This window comes from Myotis lucifugus, unplaced genomic scaffold, assembly GCF_000147115.1.
Source record: "Myotis lucifugus unplaced genomic scaffold, Myoluc2.0 scaffold_292, whole genome shotgun sequence".
Taxonomy (NCBI): Eukaryota; Metazoa; Chordata; class Mammalia; order Chiroptera; family Vespertilionidae; genus Myotis; species Myotis lucifugus.
In genome coordinates, this window is record NW_005871340.1 from 800,171 (window position 1) to 822,209 (window position 22,039).

The 22,039-nt window shown below is 36.7% G+C and overlaps 1 protein-coding gene across 1 annotated transcript in view; it reads left to right on the forward strand.

Moving 5' to 3' along the window:
* PPA1 (pyrophosphatase (inorganic) 1) overlaps positions 1–22,039 on the forward strand; it is a 29,004-nt gene that overhangs the window by 2,929 nt on the left and 4,036 nt on the right. Inside the window, exons 3-9 of the mRNA XM_006099957.3 lie at positions 4,679–4,693; positions 12,110–12,163; positions 13,008–13,127; positions 14,699–14,785; positions 16,210–16,336; positions 20,541–20,668; positions 20,934–21,019. Of these exons, the coding sequence (XP_006100019.1) occupies positions 4,679–4,693; positions 12,110–12,163; positions 13,008–13,127; positions 14,699–14,785; positions 16,210–16,336; positions 20,541–20,668; positions 20,934–21,019 (617 nt within the window). The remainder of the gene's footprint in view (positions 1–4,678; positions 4,694–12,109; positions 12,164–13,007; positions 13,128–14,698; positions 14,786–16,209; positions 16,337–20,540; positions 20,669–20,933; positions 21,020–22,039) is intronic.

Consider the following 22,039-nt stretch of genomic DNA (forward strand, 5'->3'; position numbering starts at 1 on the left):
CCTGCTGCCACTGCTGCCACCACAGGCGGCCAGGGCAGGGCCAGCGGGGCGGGGGGGGGGGGGGGGGGGAAGAGATCGGGAGGGGCCAGGAGCAGTTGGCCAGCCCCACCCTTGGTTGAACTCCCAGTGGAACTCCTGGTCGAGGGGACAATTTGCATATTAGGCTTTTATTATATAGGATAAGTTCTTAAAATGCCTCATTGTGCTGTGAGTTAAGGGGCATTGACTAAATAAGAAGTCAGTCTTAAATCCAGATTATTCAGTTAAAGAAGCAACTATAACTTGGGAAAGGAGTAGAGGAATAGAAGCAAATGTTTTAAAGCTAACTCGATTAACAAAAAAAAAATCACATTGGTGTCTTTTGTATATGTATTTGGAACTAAAATCTTAGTGCTCCATTAGTGGTTTTAAAATTAAATAGCCAGCCCAAAATTTGGGCTGTGGAATATTTACTAAATAATAAAAAATAAACTAGATTATTCAGTGAGTACAGAAAAATTCAGTACTTTTAATGGACAGTAGAGTTAAGATCTGCAAAAGTGTTAATAAAGGTAAGTCCACAGACTTCTAAAAAGAGGTGCCTGTTCCTGTATATACAGTGAGCCAAAGAAATCTAACTTTAGCACAGATGATAGGCTTACCACAAAATGGAAAGAATCTTTACTTCCCTAGGAAAAAAAAGTCTACAACTACATATATTTCAAAATATTCATGATCCTTGGGAAGTGAAATTAATTGCTAGTGACTACTTTCATTTTTGCCTTTTTGTTTCCTAACCTTTTTATAAAGAGCATGCATTATTTGTACAGATTTAAATAGTCATTTAAAAAGAAGAAAACAGCTTTTTTAGCCTTCTTCCTATGTACTGAATTTAGGAACTGACACCAAAACCAATGTTTGATTCTTTTCTCTACCTTTAAAACAAATGAAAATTTTTTATTTTCATTTAATCAAGAAGCTTGATTCACAGTGAGTGCAAATCTTTTGGAGTTGTAAACGCTACATAGGTTATTGATCTTCTTTAGCTAAATGTCTATACATAAACATGTGAACATCATATTCCCAGCACACATCTAGAATACTAGTAAAGATGAAATTTTATCCTTGGGTGTGCTGTCTCACTATTTATCTGTGCTTGTTTATTAGAGAGAAACAGACGAATTCATTTTACTTCTACCAGGAAATTAGCTGCAGGTTTGTATTGACACTTGGACATTGGCAGAAAATCCAACCTGTGTGTTGCTTCCAAGGAGCCTACCTGAGCTGGGGCTCTAACTGGAGGCCGGGCAACAAACAGCCCCAGGCCAATGATGTTACAGGAGGGACCTCTGATTGGCATGTGTTCTTCTGTGGGATTCTTAACGTGTATTTACTCACACACTCTACGTTGTTACATCTGATTTCCTGGGAGTTGACGTGAACTGCAGGATCCTTCCTTCCTCTTGAATAGGCATCATTTGAATGTTTTTTGTATAAGTCGTATGTATAGCAAAGTACTTTACAGTAACATCTTACACCATTTTGAGTAATGAAGAGGTATAAAGTGATTGCCCTAAGTTTATTGATGGTACCTTGGCATACAGATGTACTAAGGAAGAAAACATTGTCTTGACATGTAGCTGTGTTGTGTTTTTTATTTTTATTTATTTATTTATTTATTTATTTATTTATTTATTTTTATTGATTTCAGAAAGGGAGAGAGAGAGAGAGAGAGAGAGAGAGAGAGAGAGAGAGAGAGAGAAAGAAACATCAATGAAGAGAGAATCACTGATTGGCTGCCTCCTGCACACCCTCACTGGGAATCGAACCGTGACCTCTTGGTTCATAGATCGATGCTCAACTACCGAGCCACACTAGCCGGGCTGTGTTGTGTTTTTTTAAAACAATGTTCCTGTCTTAGTCCATTTGGGCTGCTATAACAAAATGCCACAGCATGGGTGGCTTATAAACAGCAGAAATGTATTGCTCACGGTTCTGGGGGCTGGAAGTCTGAGATCAGGGTGCCAGCTTGGTCAGGTGAGGGCCCTCTTCTGGTTGCAGACATCTCAGAGTATCCTCACGTGGCGGAGGCGCCCAGGGTGCTCTGCAGAGCCTCTTTATAAAGCACTAATCCCATTCACGAGGACTCTACCCTCATGTCTGACCACTTCCCAAAGGTCCCACCTAATATACCATCATCTTTGAGGTATGAATTCTGGGGGGACACATACATTCAACATATGAATTTTGGACTTGAACATGAATTTTGGGGGGACACAAACATTCTGACCATAGCAATAAGTGACTTGACAATGTTCTAGCCAAGGATTAGAATGATCATAGCAATTGTGGTATCTAATCTTAATTGTTGCTTCAAGTTTCTTCAAAATAGGAAACTGAAGACTAGATTGGTGTCATGTAAAACATCTTCACTCAGGTTATTCTGTGACTCCTTGAAGTCTCATACGGATTAGTTTTATCTGTAATCTGGGATTACTTAAATGAAGACTTTTAGCCCTGGTTGGTGTGACTCAGTTGGTTGAGCGTCCTCCCATACACTGAGAGGCCGCCGGTTCAATTCCTAGGTTTGAACATGTGCCTGCAAGCCGGCACATGCCTAGGTTGCAGGCTTGATCACCAGATGGGGGCATGCATGAGGCAGCTGATCCATGTTTCTCCCTCTCTTTTCCTTTCTCTCTAAAATCAATAAAAACATATTTTAAAAAAATACTTTGCTCTTGTACCACCCAAAGGTGGCTCAAAAGCACAAGCTCTTGCAACAACTCTGTATTCCCTAGTGGTCTGTTCCTCAGTGAACTTCAGTACTTCAGATTACTGCCTGAGAAACAGGAAAGAGTTCTTTTGTTTCGTTTTTAAGGAAATTCACTGTGTACAAAATGAGTAAGGGTGTGGTACACATAAATTATTTTGGATTATAGCCTAAGTAAAATAACAGATTGATTCAATTGGTTACAGAAGAGTGTGATTTTAAAAATATTTCAGCCCTATTTGGCCTGCGGACTGAAGGGCCATAGGTTTGATTCTGGTCAAGGACATGCAGGCTGGATTCTGGCCCCCGAGTGCTTGCCGGAGGCAACCAATTGATGTATCTCTCTCACATCGATGTTTCTCTGTCTCCCACTCCCTACCACTCTCTCTAAAAATCAATGGAAAAAATATTCTTGGGTGAGGATTAACAACAAAAATTCCAATGTAATTAAATTTACATACATTTTTGTATGTGTGTTGCCGTAGGCCTTATCCCTAACATGGTCATCCATTAGGCAGATGATAATGAGAGAAGGTACCTTTAGCATTAACACAGTCAGTTCTACTAAGGAAAATGCCCAAAGGATTATCCTACTCCAAGTCAGGACTTTTCAGTGTGGAGAGCATTTGATTTGGGATACATGCCATTAGGTAATCAATCCAGCCAGTTCTGGGAATCCTTATAACTCAGACACGCTGCTTGAATTATTTCCAAATCCATTGGGTAGAAGAAGGCAAGGGCAAGGACTCACTGGATTTTTGTTGTTATTTTTTGGTTTGTAAGAGTGTCCTTTGCTCTGGGGCCATTTGGGAATCAAATATAAAAGCACGTGTAGTTCAGAGTGTCTTCTGGCTTAAAATTTCTAAGATACCAGAAATTTTAAAAATATAAAAGAGCATAAACAGTATGAAACATTGGGTAAATTAAAGCTTTATCTAAATGTGAAAGTGTTCAAATATGATTTAATGTTTAGTTTTAGAAGTTTGGTATTTTTCTATTCCATCTTAAACTTTGATGTTAAATACTAGTTCTAACAATATAGGCTTGTTTGCTTTTCAGTGACTGTGGGGACCATATGTAAATATGGAATTATGTTTCTTTGCTCTCTTAAAAAAAAGTCAGGCTTCTAATTAAATAGGTTTATGCCTGAGAAATATAACTATTTTTTGCAGTGTGTATCATTCTTAGCTTTTTAAAGATACTATCTCACTGTACAGTGCCCAAAATTTTGAGACTCCTCTATACTACGCAAATGGATGCTTTTCAGATTATTCACTGTCTTACAGGGATTGCCTTCTTTTGAATTTTCTATTTCTGTTCCATAAATTGAACTTGTAAAAATATCACAGAATTAATAATATAAACACTGGTTGTCTTTCTCAGCTTGTTATTTATGTAGAATGGTTGGGTTTTCTGGGTGGTTTTGTTTTGTTTATCTTTTGGTTTTGCATTTGCCAAACCAAAGTTAGAACTCAAAACATAGATGAAAATTATCACAATTAAACTTAATTGACATGTCATAACTAAAAATAAGCTCCTATTTCCCCCCTCAGATGAGCTTTAAGATGACTAAAATTTGAAAACAGCTATTCTAACCATAATTTCTGTGATTTATCAACTTTATAAGAAATTAATTTGTGCTGATTAAACATGCATATATTGTTCTTGAAGCAAGTCTCAAAACACAATAACCAAACAAATAAAAATAGGTTGATTATGTTGACCACAATGATTGGTTATATCTGAAGACTTTGAGAACTCTATTTTATGGATAGCAAATCTTGATTTCAGTCCTGGTTTTATCACTGACTGGTTTTGTGATGTTACTTTACCTCTGAGCACTTGTTGGTGTTAGTGGAATTTTGTTACATTCTGCACTGACAGCTCATGATTCTATATATTTAACTTGCTGTTGAAGTCTTATTAAAGATTTTTGTTTCAAAAGTCAAATAATATTGTTAATACTTATTGAATGCTTTCCATACCTTGGGCTCTATAGTAAACCCTTTATGTGGATTATTCCATTTAACCATCATGTCATTCTCTGAGCTAGGTTCTTTTATTAACCCTGTTATCTGGGATCACCAGCTAGAACTCATAAGCAATAGCCAGGCATTCAGGCTCAGAACCCATGGTCTTAACCACTGAGCTATACTACTTCCCATGAGGCATGTATGTGGGTGGATTTTACTTAGTGCCTTTTTGTATTTTCTGCTTTCTCTAGTAAACATCTCTTTGATAATGCAGGAAAGAAAGACTTGCTTAATTAATTTTTTATTTTTATTTTTTTTAGCTTAGACTGCAAAGGAAATAAATAAGAGCTTTCTTCCTTTGGGAAGGCTATAAAGTTTTGTAGTTCAGGGTCCTTGGTGGCTCTGAGGCCCTGGAATGCCCATTGGTGGCTTGCTGAGGTTCTGTGAATTCTCTGAAATTGCATTTTGCTATAAATGTGCATTTTCATGATGAAAATTTTCAGAAAATTCAGATGAATTTTCGTGCACTGGGTCTCTAGTATGTATATGTGTGTGTGTGTGTATAAAGTATGACAACATGGCTGAACCTTGGAGGCATTATGCTAAGTGGAATAAATCAGAAAGACAAATACTGCCATCGTATCACTTATATATGAAAAAAAGTCAAAATCATAGAACAGAAAGAATGATGGTTATCAGTGGCTGGGAGTAGGGAGAAATGAGAGGGTGGTAAAGGGTACATACTTTGAGCTATAAGATTAATAAGGTCTGAGGATCTAATGTAAAACATGGTGATAATACTATATTGTATATTTGAAATTTGCTGAGAGAGTAGAACTTAAATAATCTCTCAAAAAATAAAAAATAAAAGATAAATATGTGAGGTGATGGATGTATATAGGTATGTCACATCATCACCATGTACACTTTAAATATAACTTTATTTGTCAATTGTACTTCAATAAAGCCGGGAAAAGATAAAGGTTACATTTCTTCTATCCATTAAAAATTTTATTTTAAATCACTTTCATTATTGGAATGATGTAATTTAGACTTAAGTTTCTGATCTCCTTAGAATCTAGATGTTTTTAATGTTAACATTCTTGTCTTATTGATGAAATGATTACTATATTTCTGACTTTGGGAAATCAGAGCTAAAGCTATACAGTGGGGCCTTGACTTACGAGTGTCTCGACTAACGAGTTTTTTGAGATACCAGCTGTCTCTGGGCTGATTTTTTGCATTGAGTTGATAGAGTAATTTGAGTTAACGAGCTCCTTCCGAGCTCGGTCTTGGAGCGAATTAAACTCGTAAGTCAAGGCCCCACTGTAGTTTGCCTTTTCCCGGCCTCCTATAGGCTGGTCAGAATCTCCCCACTAAGGATATTATTAACCTCTGTCTTCCCTTCCCTATAACTATAAAGGATCTGAGAGCTTAGATGTCAGAGCAGGGATTTAAAGTTCAAAGCATAGACGTGGAGAACAGAGTTCTGAGAATTTCTAACAATGGGAATAATAAAATTATAAATTCACAATGAGCTAATTAATAGTTGAAACCAGTTAGGATTAAAGAAAAAAAAGCTTGAATTTCTGGGTGGTATTAAATTTTCTAAAAACTTGTCTTGGTATTTTTAAGTACATAAACATTGTAAATATTAGAATGCATAATTTCCCCCCAATTTTTAACTTATAAAGCACATAAAACATAAAATTCGTCATTTTAACTGCTCAAAGTATCCAGCTCAGTGGTATTAAGTTCATTCATATTGTTGTGCAGCCTGGCCAGTGTTGCTCAGTGGTTGAGTGTCCATCTATGAACCAGGAGGTCACGGTTCAATTCCTGGTGCGAGTACATGCCTGGGTTGTGGGCTTCATCCCCAGTGAGGGGCTTGCAGGAGGCAGCCGATCAATGATTCTCTCTCTCATCATCGATGTTTATCTCTCCCTCTTTCTTCCTCTCTGAAAGCAATAAACAATATATTTAAAAATATATATATTGTTGTGCAACCACCACCACCCTTCATCTCCAGGGCTCTTTTTACCTGGTAAAACTGAAACACTATACCCATTAAACAATAACTTCCCATTCTCCCTGTCTCTTTAATTATTTCATGTACGTGGATTCTTATTTCATTCTGTCTGTCTTATTTCATTTTGCATAATGTCCTCAAGGTTCATTCATTTGTAGCATGTGTCAGAATTTCCTTCCCTTTAAGGCTGAATAATATACCACATTTTGCTTTTCCAGGGACACTTGGGTTGCTTTCATGTTTTAGCTATTGTGAATAGTGCTGCTGTGAACGTAGGTGTACAAATACCTCTTCAAGACCCTATTTTCAGATCTTTTGGGCATATACTCAAAAGTGTAATTGTTAGATCATATATGTTACATAAAATTTCCAGGAACCAAGAAACCGGAAAAGAAGCTGACAACTCCATCATTACATTAAGAGTTTAAGAGAACTCACATATGAGGTGCATCTTGGGTGGCGGCAAGATGATATGGGTATCCTTTACACCTTTCCCTCCTGCCCCCCGGACTCTATTTTATAACTAAAAGCACAGAGTCTAGGTGCTGGAAAAGGAGTGTGTGTTTGTAATGTGAGCACGGTAGCAAAAGACCATGTTAAGTGGCTTATCTTAGTGCCCTTTGGGATTGATTTTTGTCGGTTGTACTGGTACACAGTTTTGATGACAGACATCTTATGCTAGGACATCTCAGATTTCCAGGAATTTCACATGATTTCTGGAACATCTATGATATATACAAATACAACATAAAGAAGGCTCAATGTTATTTATTTGACAATGTTTCCCATGCAATTTTAACAAACCAAATAAGCGCAATTAGTTTAATATTTCTCTGTTAAAAGAGAAGAAACAAATCTTTTAAGGTACTCCAGGGGTCCTTAGGAACACCCCCAAAGCCATTTCCAGATCAAGAAAAAGACCTAAATTTTGCATCAGCTTATTTTTTATATTTAAATTTACGTACTTAATTAAATTTATTCCAGTCTTATTCAGCTTGACCACACAAAATTTCCATTCTCAAGATAACCTTTTCCTAAACCTTCAACAACTTTTTTTTTTTTTACAATAGATTTTGTTGTTTTTCTTCTTTCTGATTTTGAAACAACCAGCCTCACTTTAGGACAAAATTACTTTTTTCCCTCTTAAAAATACATATTTATACCTTATAGTTTTTATTACTGAAAACATTATTTTTCTTTCATAACCTAGAAACGTAAGTTTGTAATATATATATATATGTATATATATATTTCAGAGAAGAAAGGAGAGGGAGAGAGAGAAACATCAATGATGAGAGAAAATCATTAATTGGCTGCCTCTTGCATGTCCCCCACTGGGGATTGAGACTACAACACGGGCATGTGCCCTGACCGGGAATCGAAGCATCACCTTCTGGTTCATAGATCGATGCTCAACCACTGAGCCACGCAGGCCAGACATAGAAACATGGGTTTTTACTGGCAAATATATTTCATAATTTTTTGAAACATATGCTTCCTCAACAAAGCATAAGAAGTATTTATTAACAGATCCAGATTTATTTTTTAGCTCTACTAAAGATTAATCTTAGATCACATGAACTTGAAAAACATTTTGGTTAGTTCTTGTATTTTTGAGAATTTTAGAATAGCCCACCCTTATAAGTGCTTGTTTGTTTTTTAAACCTATTAAGTAGTTTTTGTTTTATTTTTAAAGCAAATAATACCATCTGGAGGCAGAAAATGCTACACATCTACAAACATGTATCGACACATGAACATGCAAACAGACTTCATGGCTAGCATAAAAGAAGTGGTATCTATTCAAGGATCTTTTTTTTTTTAATATATTTTATTGATTTTTTACAGAGAGGAAGGGAGAGAGACAGAGAGCTAGAAACATCGATGAGAGAGAAACATCGATCAGCTGCCTCCTGCACATCAAATAATACCATCTGGAGGCACCCAGGTACATGCCCTTGACAAACATATGTATCGACACATGAACATACAAACATGCAAACACACTTCATGGCTAGCATAAAAGAAGTGGTATCTATACAAAGGATCTTTACTCCCCACTGCCTCTATCAGCCAGTCCTCATGCTAGCAAAGTTGTAGATATCTTTTTCTAGTTTCAGTTCTAATTTTCTAACCCTGGCTCCTGCCTCTAGCTGGGTGTTGCTGGCCAGCTGAACCACCCCTAAGAGGGGCCAGTCCGAAGCTGTGGCCATGTACTTTCCTTCCGGGCCAGTGTTTGTGTAATGTGTACTTCTTCAAACAAGCATAAGAATGGCCAGTGTTTTGGGGGTGTCCTTGTACTCACATGGCAGTCCACAGGAATCTAGTGTATGGGCCACCCTTCTCCACATGGAAGTAGGTGGTCAACCGGGGTTTCCCATGGATGCCTTTTTCCTAAAGGCCCGTTTCTTAGGTCTCCTGGCTGGCTCACCACTTGTTACTTACACTTTCCCAGGGCTGAGAGACTAGAGCACGAGGCTGACAACCCTGTCATTACGTTTATTAAGGCACCTGAGATACGAGGTGCATCTTGGGAGGTGGCGAGGTGACTTGGATAGCCACTGCACCTTCCACCCCCAGAGTCTGTGTTTTATAGTTAAAAGCACTGAGTCTAGGTGCTGGGAAAGAAATGATTGTTTAACGTAAGGGAAGGGGGACCTCCAGGAGCCCAGATGCCTTGGTGTCAGAGCTGGTTAAGAGACAGATAAGGTCACAAGTGGCTTACTACAGAGTTTTGTGTACATTCCCAAATGGGGTTGGGGGACAGCAGTCGATATGGCAGATTAGCTTCAAGACTGAGTCAGCTCTGTCCACAATGCTCAATATAGCAGTTCTACTTTTCATTTGTTGAGGTACCGCCGTTCTGTTTTCCACCAGAGGCTGTGCTGTTTTACTTTCCTACCAACTGCACAAGAGTTCCAATGAGAATGCATGTTTTAACAGTAAACATTTTTCTAGCAATGGAATAACTGGTTGAACACTTTTCCTTATGATAATAAAAACTACACATGCACTGCTTTGCTTTTTAAAAAAAATACGGTAATCACTACAGCATCTACATACACTTGAAAATGTGCTAAACATTCATTTATAGGCTAGTCTCTCATCTCGGTTTGTGGACCCCAAGCTGTAGCTTGAGGCCTACGAGCCAGAAGGACCTGGTTTGGAGATCCAGCTCTTTAGGGAGTTAAAAACTTACTCTGTTCACTGGTAGTTTTCAGTGCCTAGAAAAATGTCACTTAATGATGGTGCTCAGTAAATGTTCATTAAAAAATGAATCAATTGGATATGTGGCTCCTTGAAGGACACTCCTTGCTATTTTTGGCCCAGCTAATGTTGTTTTGTTTGTTTGTTTTTGTTTCTATTAGTTACGCAGGTTTGTAATATTAGGTAATGTGGTTTTGAAATCTATACATATTTATCATTTAATTCCATTGAAGAGTTTGATGTAGTTTCCAAACTTTGAATTAGTGATCTCAGCTCTATTTGCTATTTTGTTTTCTCAAGGCAATATATTCATTCTGTATATTTTCTTAAAAAAAAAAAAACCTTAACAACTGATCTCCTAGGTTTTCTCATCTCAGAGTAACAGCTCAGAGTAACAGCTCCATCTTCTGCTGCGAAAACTCTAAAAGCCCTTTGTTCTAGTATCATAGATTTACAGATGCTACATTTTAAAATACCAGAGTAGATAGATCTTGAAAGCTACCTATCTCCATTCTCTGTGGTTTTTATGTTGTTAGCAAGTAGGCGTCAGGATGTTTAGAACAAAACCCAGGGAATGTTTTAATCTCCCTTGGTTTGACCAAGATTTACACTCTTGAATATAAATCTGTGTAGCTTTTCTGCTTGGTTAAAAGTAGCAGCAAAGTAATTATTGACTTGAAACCTTTGACTTACTCCCTTATAGTTCATCAGTCCCTGATTTTTGTTTGTATATCTTTAATTTAATTTATTGGGGTGACATTGGTTATTAAAATTACATGGGCTTCAGGTATACAGTTCTATAAATCCCTGTTTTTTATGCAAAATAGCAAAGATGTAATTCTAAGAAATTGTATGACTAAATGATTTTGATTTTAAATCAGCTTTAAAGGTATATTTTATAACAGAGTAATTGAAGATTTGGCTTCATGTGTGCTTTTTATTGAGGCTATCAACTGAAAAACTGAATTTAAAGTTTTGCTCCATGGCAAAAATGATTTTCTGACTCCTCAAAGCTCAGTTTTAATTAAAGATCCTATGTCAAGTGGGTATTTGACGTAGGTGTGCAAAATGAGATGACTGATTTTCTGTCATTGTGTTTCTAAATAATAAGCTCTTCGGAATTTTTAAAATGTATCATTCACTTTTAAGTAATCAATATTTAAGTAATCAGTTGTGTAATTAGGCTGGAAACTAATTACACTTAGAAATGCTATTGGTAAAAACATTTTTGGAACATATTATTTTATTTCAGTGTCCTTTTGAGGAGTGCTGATTTTTAAAGACAGCCAAGTTGGGAGAATAATGGGGGTGATTCATTTTGTTTGAGGCTAAAACCAAACTATGACAAAATCATTAAACTGATTTGGGATTTGTCTTATGAACCACCTCTGAAACAGGTGATTCAAAAACATTTTGAGTGATTTCAGAGTCACAATGGAAATGACTAGGCATTGGAGATGATTGCTTTGAAGAGGGGCTTCCTCAGTGATACAAGTTCTGTTATGTTTAGAAACTTTTTCCCTTTATAGAAACACTAGAGGCCCGGTGCACGAAATTCGTGCATGGGTACAGTCTCTAGGCCTGGCCTGTGATCAGGGCCATCTTCCCTGGCAGCAGGCCCCGCCCCCCCTTCCCCCACCACCCCCCCCTGCCTCCACCTACCCCCAGTTCCCCATTCACCATTGGGCGATGGGAGCCTGCCAGCCAGGGAAAGGGACCGAGAGGTGGTCAGTGTGCCTCATAGTGACTGGTCGAGCGGTCGTTCTGTTCGTTCCACCATTAATGTCAATTTGCATATTACCCTTTTATTATATAGGATTCTTTCCACATACACCCCAACTACTTAATTATGAAAGATATAAAACACCCAGTAAAGTTTGAAAAATTATACAGTGGACAACCATACACCCACCACCTTGATTTTGTAATACTTTAGCAGAATAGTATTTTGCAAGAATAATATCTTGCAAAAGTAATATTTTGCTTTGTCTCTTCATCCATCAGTCTGTCTTATTTTTTGATGCATTTTATTGAAAGTCCATTGACTTCAAAGATCAGATGCAATGAACAGTTTTTCTTTGGAGGAACCAGGGCCTGCTCATTGAAGAGAATAAATTAGCTCCTGTGACCATCTGACCTTCTGTTTTTCAGGATGTGTTCAACATGGTAGTTGAAGTACCACGCTGGTCTAATGCAAAAATGGAGGTATGTTTGCCTTTGATAGTCCGATGTAGGATATTAGCTTTGATCTAGCCACACTGAATTGCTCAAGGGTTAACAGCTAAAGTCCAAGGTTACCTCTTTCTAGTCCCAATCTATTTTCCAGTTATAGTTCCCATTGCCTGCCAATCATTTCTCTGTGTTCCAACTAAACTTATCTATTTACAATTTACAAATATGCTACAGACTTCCCTTCCCGTGCATCTTCGCTTCTGGAGTTCCCAAAGCCTGGAATTATCTTTTTTTCCTCTGTCTTGTTCCTTTTAAGTCCATCATTGACTTCACAGAGTCAACAGGCTTTCCTTGGTCCCCCAGCCACAAATGATCTTATTGGAATTTCTGTTGCATTTTGTTAATTTCCTTCTGATGACACATAAGATATTTGGCTTTTTGTTAAGGATATTTTTTATGTGTTTTATGTCAATTAAGCTTTTTAAATGTAACCACACTTTGCATGTAATAGATACTCAAATGCTTTAGTAATTTTAAATGCTCTGAAGGAAAGCTGAATTTGGTAATATTTATTTTACCTTTTTAATAAAAATCTTTTATTTCTCAAATGTTAGGATTTATTCCAGGTAAGTTTAGTTTTGTTTTCTGGAATTACTAAATGTTCTTTTCCCCTTCTTGATAGTTCCTGTATACCTCAAATGTTTTCCACTTAAAGGCTGACTATGGAGAAACTTTTATTTCAAATTATAAAAATGTTACAGATAAAATATGTCATTACAGTGGAACTAGGGGGTGTGCATTCCATAATTCCCTCAAATCCTTATTTGAATAGTATTTTACATCCAAATATGCAATGATTAGAAAATTTTTATTTCAGATTGCTACAAAGGACCCTTTAAACCCAATTAAACAAGATGTGAAAAAAGGGAAACTCCGTTATGTTGCAAATGTGTTCCCTTATAAAGGATATATCTGGAACTATGGTGCCATCCCTCAGGTATGTCTCTGTGCAATTGTTAGAAATGTACTTTTTAGCTTACAAAAAAATGAACTTACTGCTGTTAGTAAAAAAATATTTCAACATCTTCAGGAAGTTTTTGCTATAATAGATTTTAAAAACATAAGAGGTAATTAATTTTAATACTTCCTTGAATAACTTTTCAAAATAAACTAAAAGGCAAATATTTACATTATTTAATTTCATGTTTGAAAGTTTGTTCTATTTTGAAATATTTATCTTTCTATATGGACTCGTTATAAATTATATAATTTCTTTCTTTACAGAATGAGTGGCAAATCTGTATTAAGAGAGACAGTGTAGGCTAATGGTGATAAAAGCACTGATTTTGGGTACCAAAAAGACTAGAGTTCAAATCCCAAGGCTGCCACTCCCTAAGTTACCTAGTTTGTCTCTGTTTCTTCCTTCCTGAGACATGAATATCTCCCCCTGAGATATTAATAGTACTCACATATGGCTCCCCCTGAGATATTAATAGTACTCACATATGGCTATTGTGAGGAATAAAGCACTTAGTTCACAGAGCTGTTGACCTGTATGTTTAGAGTCCTGATTCCCTCTTTAAGCTAAGCTCTCTGTGGTAAAGCAAAAATAGGATTTTCCTGAACAGTCAACTCTTTGAAGACGAGAGATAATCTGCATTGTTTACAAATTTATCCCCAGTGCAATGTCAGTGTTATGTAGTAGGTCCTTATGTAGCATTTGAGTGAAGAATCACTAAAATCATGTCTATTATGAGTAATCAACAGATTAAATTCTAGTTTGGTTAGGCTTTCAGTCCACAGGCCGCCGCTCTATCCACTGAGCCAAACCGGTTAGGGCTATGTTTGTTTTTTTGATTAATTATTTTAGAGAGAGGAGGGGAAAGAGAGAGACAGAGAAACATTGATTGGTTGCCTCCTGTACGTGCCCCAACTGGGGATTGAATCCGCAACCTAGATATGTGCCCTGACCCTGTCTGAGAATTGAACCCGTAACCTTTTGGTGTATAGGACAATGCTCTAACCAACTGAACCACCCAACCAGGGCAGGTGGTTGATTTTTGTTTGTTTTAAATAGGATCTTTGCCTGTTCTATTAATTTTTAAAATATTTTTAATTGATTTTTAGAGGGAGAGGAAGGAAGAGGGATAGAGAGACAGAAACATCGATGAGAGAAACATCGATATCAATCGACTGCTTCTTGCATGTCCCCTACTGGGGATCGAGCCCACAACCTGGGCATGTGCCCTGACCGGAATTGACTGATGACCTCTTGGTTCCTGGGTTGACGTTCAGCCACTGAGCCACACTGGCCGGGTGATCATTGCCTGTTTTAAAGCTTAAATGTAGTTTAGCATTCTATGCAAAATAGGAACCCTGGCATTTAATTAAAATTATGATGTGTAGTTAAGATTCTTAAATGTGAGTAAAAGTTTTTCTAAATGAGAAAAAATAGCTGAAGATTACTATTTTTGCAGAAAGACTCATGTGATGTTTTAATGTCAACATGATCCATTCTGTCAGTAGCATGTATAGGAACAATATGCTCTAAGCATTTTTCCCCCCTAGACTTGGGAAGACCCTGGACACAATGACAAACACACTGGTTGTTGTGGCGACAATGACCCAATTGATGTCTGTGAAATTGGAAGCAAGGTAATGTCATCTGAAATGTTTTTCTTTAGTGCTAAGATGATATTAATGAAATATATAAAGTTCATCCTTTAAAAAATATTATGAATAATGATGTCACTTGAGGTGATTAGAAGCTTCCATTTCTTTTAAAGCATTTGTATATTTAAACCTAGCCTAGAAAAAGATGTACATATAAGTGTATATGGCTATACATACAGGGTATCCCCCAAAATTATATACACTGCGAATGATTATAAAGTCAGTGTTTATTTTTACTAAAAATAAGTGAAAATTAAGTGAGTTATCAGCTGTTAAAGTGTGTATACATTTTTTAAAATATATTTTTTATTGATTTCAGAGAGGAAGGGAGGAGAGATAGAAACATCAATGATGAGAAAGAAACATTGATCAGCTGCCTCCTGCACGCCCCCTACTGGGGATCGAGCCTGCAACCCGGGTATATGGCCTTGACCAGAATTGAACCCGGGACGCTTCAGTCCACAGGCCAACTCTCTATCCACTGAGCCAAACCGTCTAGGGCCGTGGTTGGCAAACTGTGGCTCGCGAGCCACATGCGACTCTTTGGCCCCTTGAGTGTGGCTCTTCCTAAGCCTTAGGAGTACCCTAATTAAGTTAATAACAATGTACCTACCTATATAGTTTAAGTTTAAAATATTTGGCTCTCAAAAGAAATTTCAATCGTTGTACTGTTGATATTTGGCTCTGTTGACTAATGAGTTTGCCAACCACTGGTCTAGGGCAAAAGTGTATATATATTTTTGGCAGACACCCTATATATGTGGAAGAAGTAGACATGTTCTGCTTTAGAAGGCAGATGACTGGTCAGTAGATGAAGGGTACTAAGAAGCAAATGTCATCTCAACACAAGGCAAACCTTGCAATTGACTCAAGCCCAGTAACCTCACGAGTTGGAGATTGATGGTAGGGACTCCTATATCAAGAAGGGTTGCTTTAAGATTCTAACTGTAGTTATATATCTTTATGAACTTTCTCAGGCTCGGGAAAATAGTAAGCAACTGAAAAGAAACTTGTCATTGAGTTTCTTAAGTCATCAAGTTCAGTCATATTGTATGATGTCTAACTCAGTGGCTTCTATAAAATAAAAGCACATTAAAATATATATTTGAAACAAAATTATGGGGGGGGTTTGGCACAATCAATGACCGTTGAAAGAAAGATTAATTATCCTAAATCATGTTACTGATTTTCTTAGGACCTATAAGTAGTAAGGGTACATTTTCAACTTTGATAAGACTGATGGGCAGTTACTTGTTTAGCTCTTAAAAAACTGCTTAAAGGAACAATCTTAAGGTAAGTTTGCAGAAACTTGGTGTCTTCCTTATTTCCTACTATCCATCAAGTAAAGTTTTTATTCCAAAGTTTCATTCTGTGGTATTGTCCTGACTGTGGTTATTGACTCTCAGGTCTGTGCAAGAGGTGAAATAATCCGGGTGAAAGTTCTGGGCATATTGGCTATGATTGACGAAGGGGAAACTGACTGGAAAGTGATTGCCATCAATGCAGATGATCCTGATGCAGCCAATTATAATGGTAAGAAAGTTTAAAGAGTCTGAGGTATTTGTGCTTAGCCTATAACGACAGAATTACAAGCTCATGCCTTCAAACTCTTAAAGAATGGAGGAGCAAAACATTTGACAAAGCATTGCTATTTCTAATGCTGAACTTCTATAATTAACTGAGTAAACTTTCTCCTTCATTCCAGGAAAGACAAAAATCTGATAGTTTGTGTTTACTGTTTTCTCCTTTCCTTCCTCATATGCTTGCCCTCAGTAGGTCTATTTATTTATTTTTAAAATTTTGTTTTAATTGAAATATAATTCACATGCCATTAGAAGTCATCATTTTTTTTAAATGTTTATATCATCACAGAAAGGTTTATGGACAGCACAGAAGAGTCCCTAAGGATTTCCTTTAAAAAAATTTTTTTTTAATATTTCTATTACAGTTGACGTACAATATTATCGTTTCAGGTATACAGCCCAGTGATTAGACATTTATATAACTTACAGAGTGATCACCCCAATAAAACTAGAACCCATTTGACACCATACATAATTATTAAAATATTGACTGTACTGTACTTTTTATTTTATTTTTAAAAATATATTTCTATTGATTTCAGAGAGGAAGGGAGAGGGAGAGAGAGATAGAAACATCAATGATGAGAGAGAATCATTGATCAGTTGCTTCCAGCACACCCCCTACTGGGGATTGAGCCTGCAACCTGGGCATGTTTCCTTGACCGGAATTGAACCCGGGACCCTTCAGTCTGCAGGCGGACACTCTATCCACTGAGCCAAACCAGCTAGGGCTGTACTGTACTTCTTACATCCCCATTACTACTTGTAACTACCAATTTGTACTTCTTAATCCCTGTACCTTTTTCATCCATTCACTCAACCCCTTCCCACCTGGCAACCATCAAAGTGTTTTCTGTATTTTTGAGTTTCTGTTTTGCTTGTTTATTTTGTTTTTTAGATTCTACACATACATGACATCATATGGCATTTGTCTCTCTCTGATTTACGTCCCTCAGCACAGTGCCCTCTAGGTCCATTCATGTTGTTGCTGATGGCAACAATTCATTCTTTTTTGTGGCTGAGTCATAGTCCATTGTATATCTACACTACTTCTTTATCCATTCATTTATTGCTGCAATAAACATATGGGTGCATATGTCTTTTTGAATTAGTGTTTTGTATTTCTTTGGATACATACCCAGAAGTGGAATTACTGGCTCCTTCTTTGTCTCTTATATAGTCTTTCTTTTAAAGTCAATTTTGTCTGGTATAAGTATTGCTATCCCAGCTTTTGTTTGTTCCCAAAATATCTTTTTCCAACTCTTTACTTTCAGTCTTTGTCTTTCTATCTGAAATGAGTCTCTTATAGACAGTATATGTAAAGGTCTTGTTTTGTTATCCATTCAGCTACTGTGTGTCTTTTGATTATTTAATCCATTTAAAGTAATTGTTGATAGATATGTAGCTATTGCCATTTTATTCATACTTTTCTTCCTTTTTCCTCCTCCTCCTCCTCCTTTCTCCTTCTTCTCCTTATTGGCCCTTTAACATTTCATGTAATACTGGTTTAGAGGTGATGAACTCTTTTAGCTTTTTCTTGTCTGAGAAGCTCTTTATCTGTCCTTCAATTCCAAATGATAGCTTTTGCTGGGTAGAGTAATCTTGATTATGGGTTCTTGCTTTCATCCCTTTGAATATTTCATGCCAGTTCCTCTGGCCTGAAAAATTTCTGTTGAGTAATAAGCTGACAGTCTTATGGGAGCTCCCTTGTAGGTAACTAACTGCTTTTCTCTTTGTCTTTAACTTTTGGCATTTTATTTGTGATGTGTGTTGGTGTGGGCTTCTTTGGGTTCATCTTGTTTGGGACCTTTTTTGCTTCCTGAACTTGTGTGTCTTTTTCCTTCACCAGGTTAGGGAAGTTTTCAGTCATTATTTCTTCAAATAGGTCCTCAATCCCTTGCTCTCTCTTTTTCTTCAACACTATTAATTCCAGGACATTTCTCCACTCCAGCAGGAAGCCCCATATCCATTAGCAGTCACACACTGCTCCCTCTTCCCTCAGTCCCTGGCAGGCACTTACCTATTGTCTTATCCCTATGGATTTTCCTATTCTGAACATTTCACATAAATGAGTTCATATGATGATATGTCTGGCTTGCTTCACTTAGCATGTTTTCAGGGTTCATCTATATAGTAACATGTTCAGTACTTCATTCCCCTTTTTTGGCAGTATAACTAACATTACACAAAACTTACTATTTTAGCCCTAACCGGTTTGGCTCAGTGGATAGAGCGTCGGCCTGCGGACTGAAAGGTCCCAGGTTCGATTCCGGTGTTGTACCTTGGTTGCATGCAACATCCCCAGTAGGGGGTGTGCTGGAGGCAGCTAATCAATGTTTCTCTCTCTCTAATCAATGTTTCTAACTCTCTATCCCTCTCCCTTCCTCTTTGTAAAAAAAAAATCAATAAAATATATTTTTAAAAAAACTTACTATTTTAACTATTTTGAAGTATACAATTAGGTGGCATTTAGTACATTCACATTGTTGTGCAACCATCACCATTATCTAGTTCCAAAACATTTTCATCACTCCAGAAGGAAACTTTGTACCTTTAAGCAATCACTTCCTATTTTTTCCTCCTCCCACTAATATGCTTTTTGTCTCTATAAATTTTCCTATTGTGGATATTTGACATTTCTCAATCACAATTGTGTAAGCTAGGAGATCTCACAGCACTATTATTCTGTCATTACCAGGTAGTGCCAAGAAAGGTTTTTTATCTTGTTAAGATTTGTCTTAAGATTAATAAAAGAAATATTTCTCTTCTTATTGGAAAGAGCATTGGACCAGGTGCTGAGATGTGGATTCTTTGACTTATTAGCTGTATATTAACTTGGTAACGTTCATAATTATCTGTAAATACCATTTTGTGGGGAAAGCAAATGAGAGACCGTAGGTGAACAGGGTTTGTGAAATAAAAAGCACCATCTGAAAGGAGAATAAACTTTCATCTTCTACATGAGAAATATTTTTTAAATATCCCAAATAAAATTGTTTTTTAGAGCATTTATAGAAAATTGGTATTATGACCAATATCACTTTGACCCACTTCTGAGTGTCTGTTCCATGGAATTCCTCATAAATATATGCAAAGATGTATGTACAATGGGGTAAATTTTTTGGAACTGAGCCCTTTAATTTGTGGGATCAGACGCTAATTCCAGTAGTGTCATTATTAAATTGAATTGTTGGACACTCACTTGGTGCCTGAAGAATAGGAGAATTGGTCAGAAAATTTTTTGGGAAATACCCCATACTTGGGATTTTTGGATTTTCAGATTAGTTCTGTATTACGTGACACATTTTATGTGAATTATTGTAAGTTCCTTGAAATTGATCAGTGTTTAAACAGTTCCCAGTTCACTTTGTAAACTTCTCATACCTTTAGTGGTACTATGAAACAAAATGCATGAAATTTCTTTAACTGTGTGTGATATAAATTGGACTTAAAGTTATTTTATACAAACACCAGTAAACTTTTGTTGTTAAATGTATTCCTCCTTCCAAAAACACTTTTTCTAATTGATATTTTTAGCACTTGTATCTTCTCTTTGCTTACATTGAGGGGCAGCTTGATCATTTAAAGTTGATGGATGTACAGAAACTTTAAAAAGTTTTTTTAAACAGAACACTTTGCTATTGGCCAGAACAAAAGCATGGTGATATAGAATGTCAATACTGCACTATAGTTAGAATAGTCTAGTCACATTTACTGTGTAACGCATCAGTGGTCATCAGTGTCATCCATTTTTCTTGTCTTTAGTATGTAATTGTGGTGAATTGAGGCTCTGAATAGAGCCTCAACCTGTCTTTCTTAGTATCGTCTGTCCGTCTCATAGAAATTGTCCAAACGTTTGCCAAACTGTTCTTTCATTATGTAGCTCCAATCATTTCTCCTTCTTCTTATCTAATAGAAGTTACTATTGTACTGGTTGTTCTCTGACCATGTAGTGTCAGAGGTATTCTAAGACACTAGTTTATTTCCTTTTAGTGTGTATATGTGTTCCCTTCTCAACAAGGTGGTTAGCTCTAATGTGATCTTGAACTTTTTTCATAACCATCCCATAGTTCTTTCAAAGGAAAGATGTACTTGATATTTTATCACATAAATAATTATGTATGCACCTTGGAATCTGCTTATTCTCTTCTAAGATATTAATGATGTCAAGCGGCTGAAACCTGGCTACCTGGAAGCTACTGTGGACTGGTTCAGAAGGTACAAGGTTCCTGATGGAAAACCAGAGAACCAGTTTTCTTTCAATGCGGAATTTAAAGATAAGGTAATGTGTCATTCAGACTGTGGCTTTAAGTCTGTTTGTATCGAGACTTATAATTTAACCTACAGTTACCATTTAAAGACTATATGATCATTTAAAAAATGTCTAAAGACATTGACTTGATGTTGATTTATTCATTTGAATGTTTTCTTCCATTTTGACTCAAGGAAATGATTCAAAGAGACAAAGTTATCAGGCTTTGGGAAAATGGTGATACAAGATAAGAATACTTTTCTAACATCATAATGCATATCTCTTCAAATTATAGGATTTTGCAACTGCCATTATTAAAAGCACTCATGACTATTGGAGAGCATTAGTGACAAAGAAAACTGATGGAAAAGGAATCAGTTGGTAAGCACTCACTCTTTTCATGTTTAACACATAAAGCAAACCAGCTTGCTCCAAAGGTTTTAACAACCATAACACAGTGTCATCACTTCCACGTAGAAAAGAGCTTCTGTTGCTGAATGTATTCTTCCTTCCAAAGATATTTTTCCTAGTTGATATTTTTAGCACTTGTGTCTTCTTTGTCATTCAGTGTTCAAGTGAGTGGGAAGGTAGATAAACACTTGAAAAGTGACCATAAGATACCTGAAAAGGACAAACTAAAACTGTCAGGGGGACAGTGAGATCAGAACATTCTGAGGGTAAGAGACTGGGAAAGGCATTAAGGAGGCAGAATGGAATGGGTAAAATAAGGTGGAGTGCTAGGGTATGTACTCTCTGATATGAATGTGTAAGGTGTATCACAAATAACCAGTATCTACCATGCACACAACCTTTACTGCCACTAATAGTAGGTGATATTTACTGAGCAGTAAATGTTTGCAAAGCATGTAACAGAATAGGCAGATTAAACTTAACCAGAGTCATCCCAAAGTGTTTTCAGAGTTAAGACTCGTACTCAAGTCTATCTGGCTCCCGATGTTCAGGGCAATATACTTCCTCTGAGGTCTTTAAAGATTTGTAAGAGAATGTCCACTATCATCTCTTAACTAATGTTCTGGAAATAGTAGCCAATGAAGAAATCATGTGTTTTGATGTAGGAATATTGAAAAGGGGAAGCATATTGTGGCAGATGATATGATTGTGTACCCAGAAAACCCTAGAAAAAATAAAGAATTCAGTAAGGTGGCCGATTACAGAATGAATATGTATGTACAGTTGACCCTTGAACAATATGGGTTTTAATTGCTTGGGTCCACTTACATGTGGATTTTTTTTTTTTTTCAATGAATTCATACAGTACTGTAAATGTTACTTTCTCTTCCTTGTGATTTTCTTAATATTTTCTTTTCTCTAAGCTTACTTTATTGTAAGAATACATATAACATACAAAATATGTGTTAATAAACTTTATGTTATCAGTAA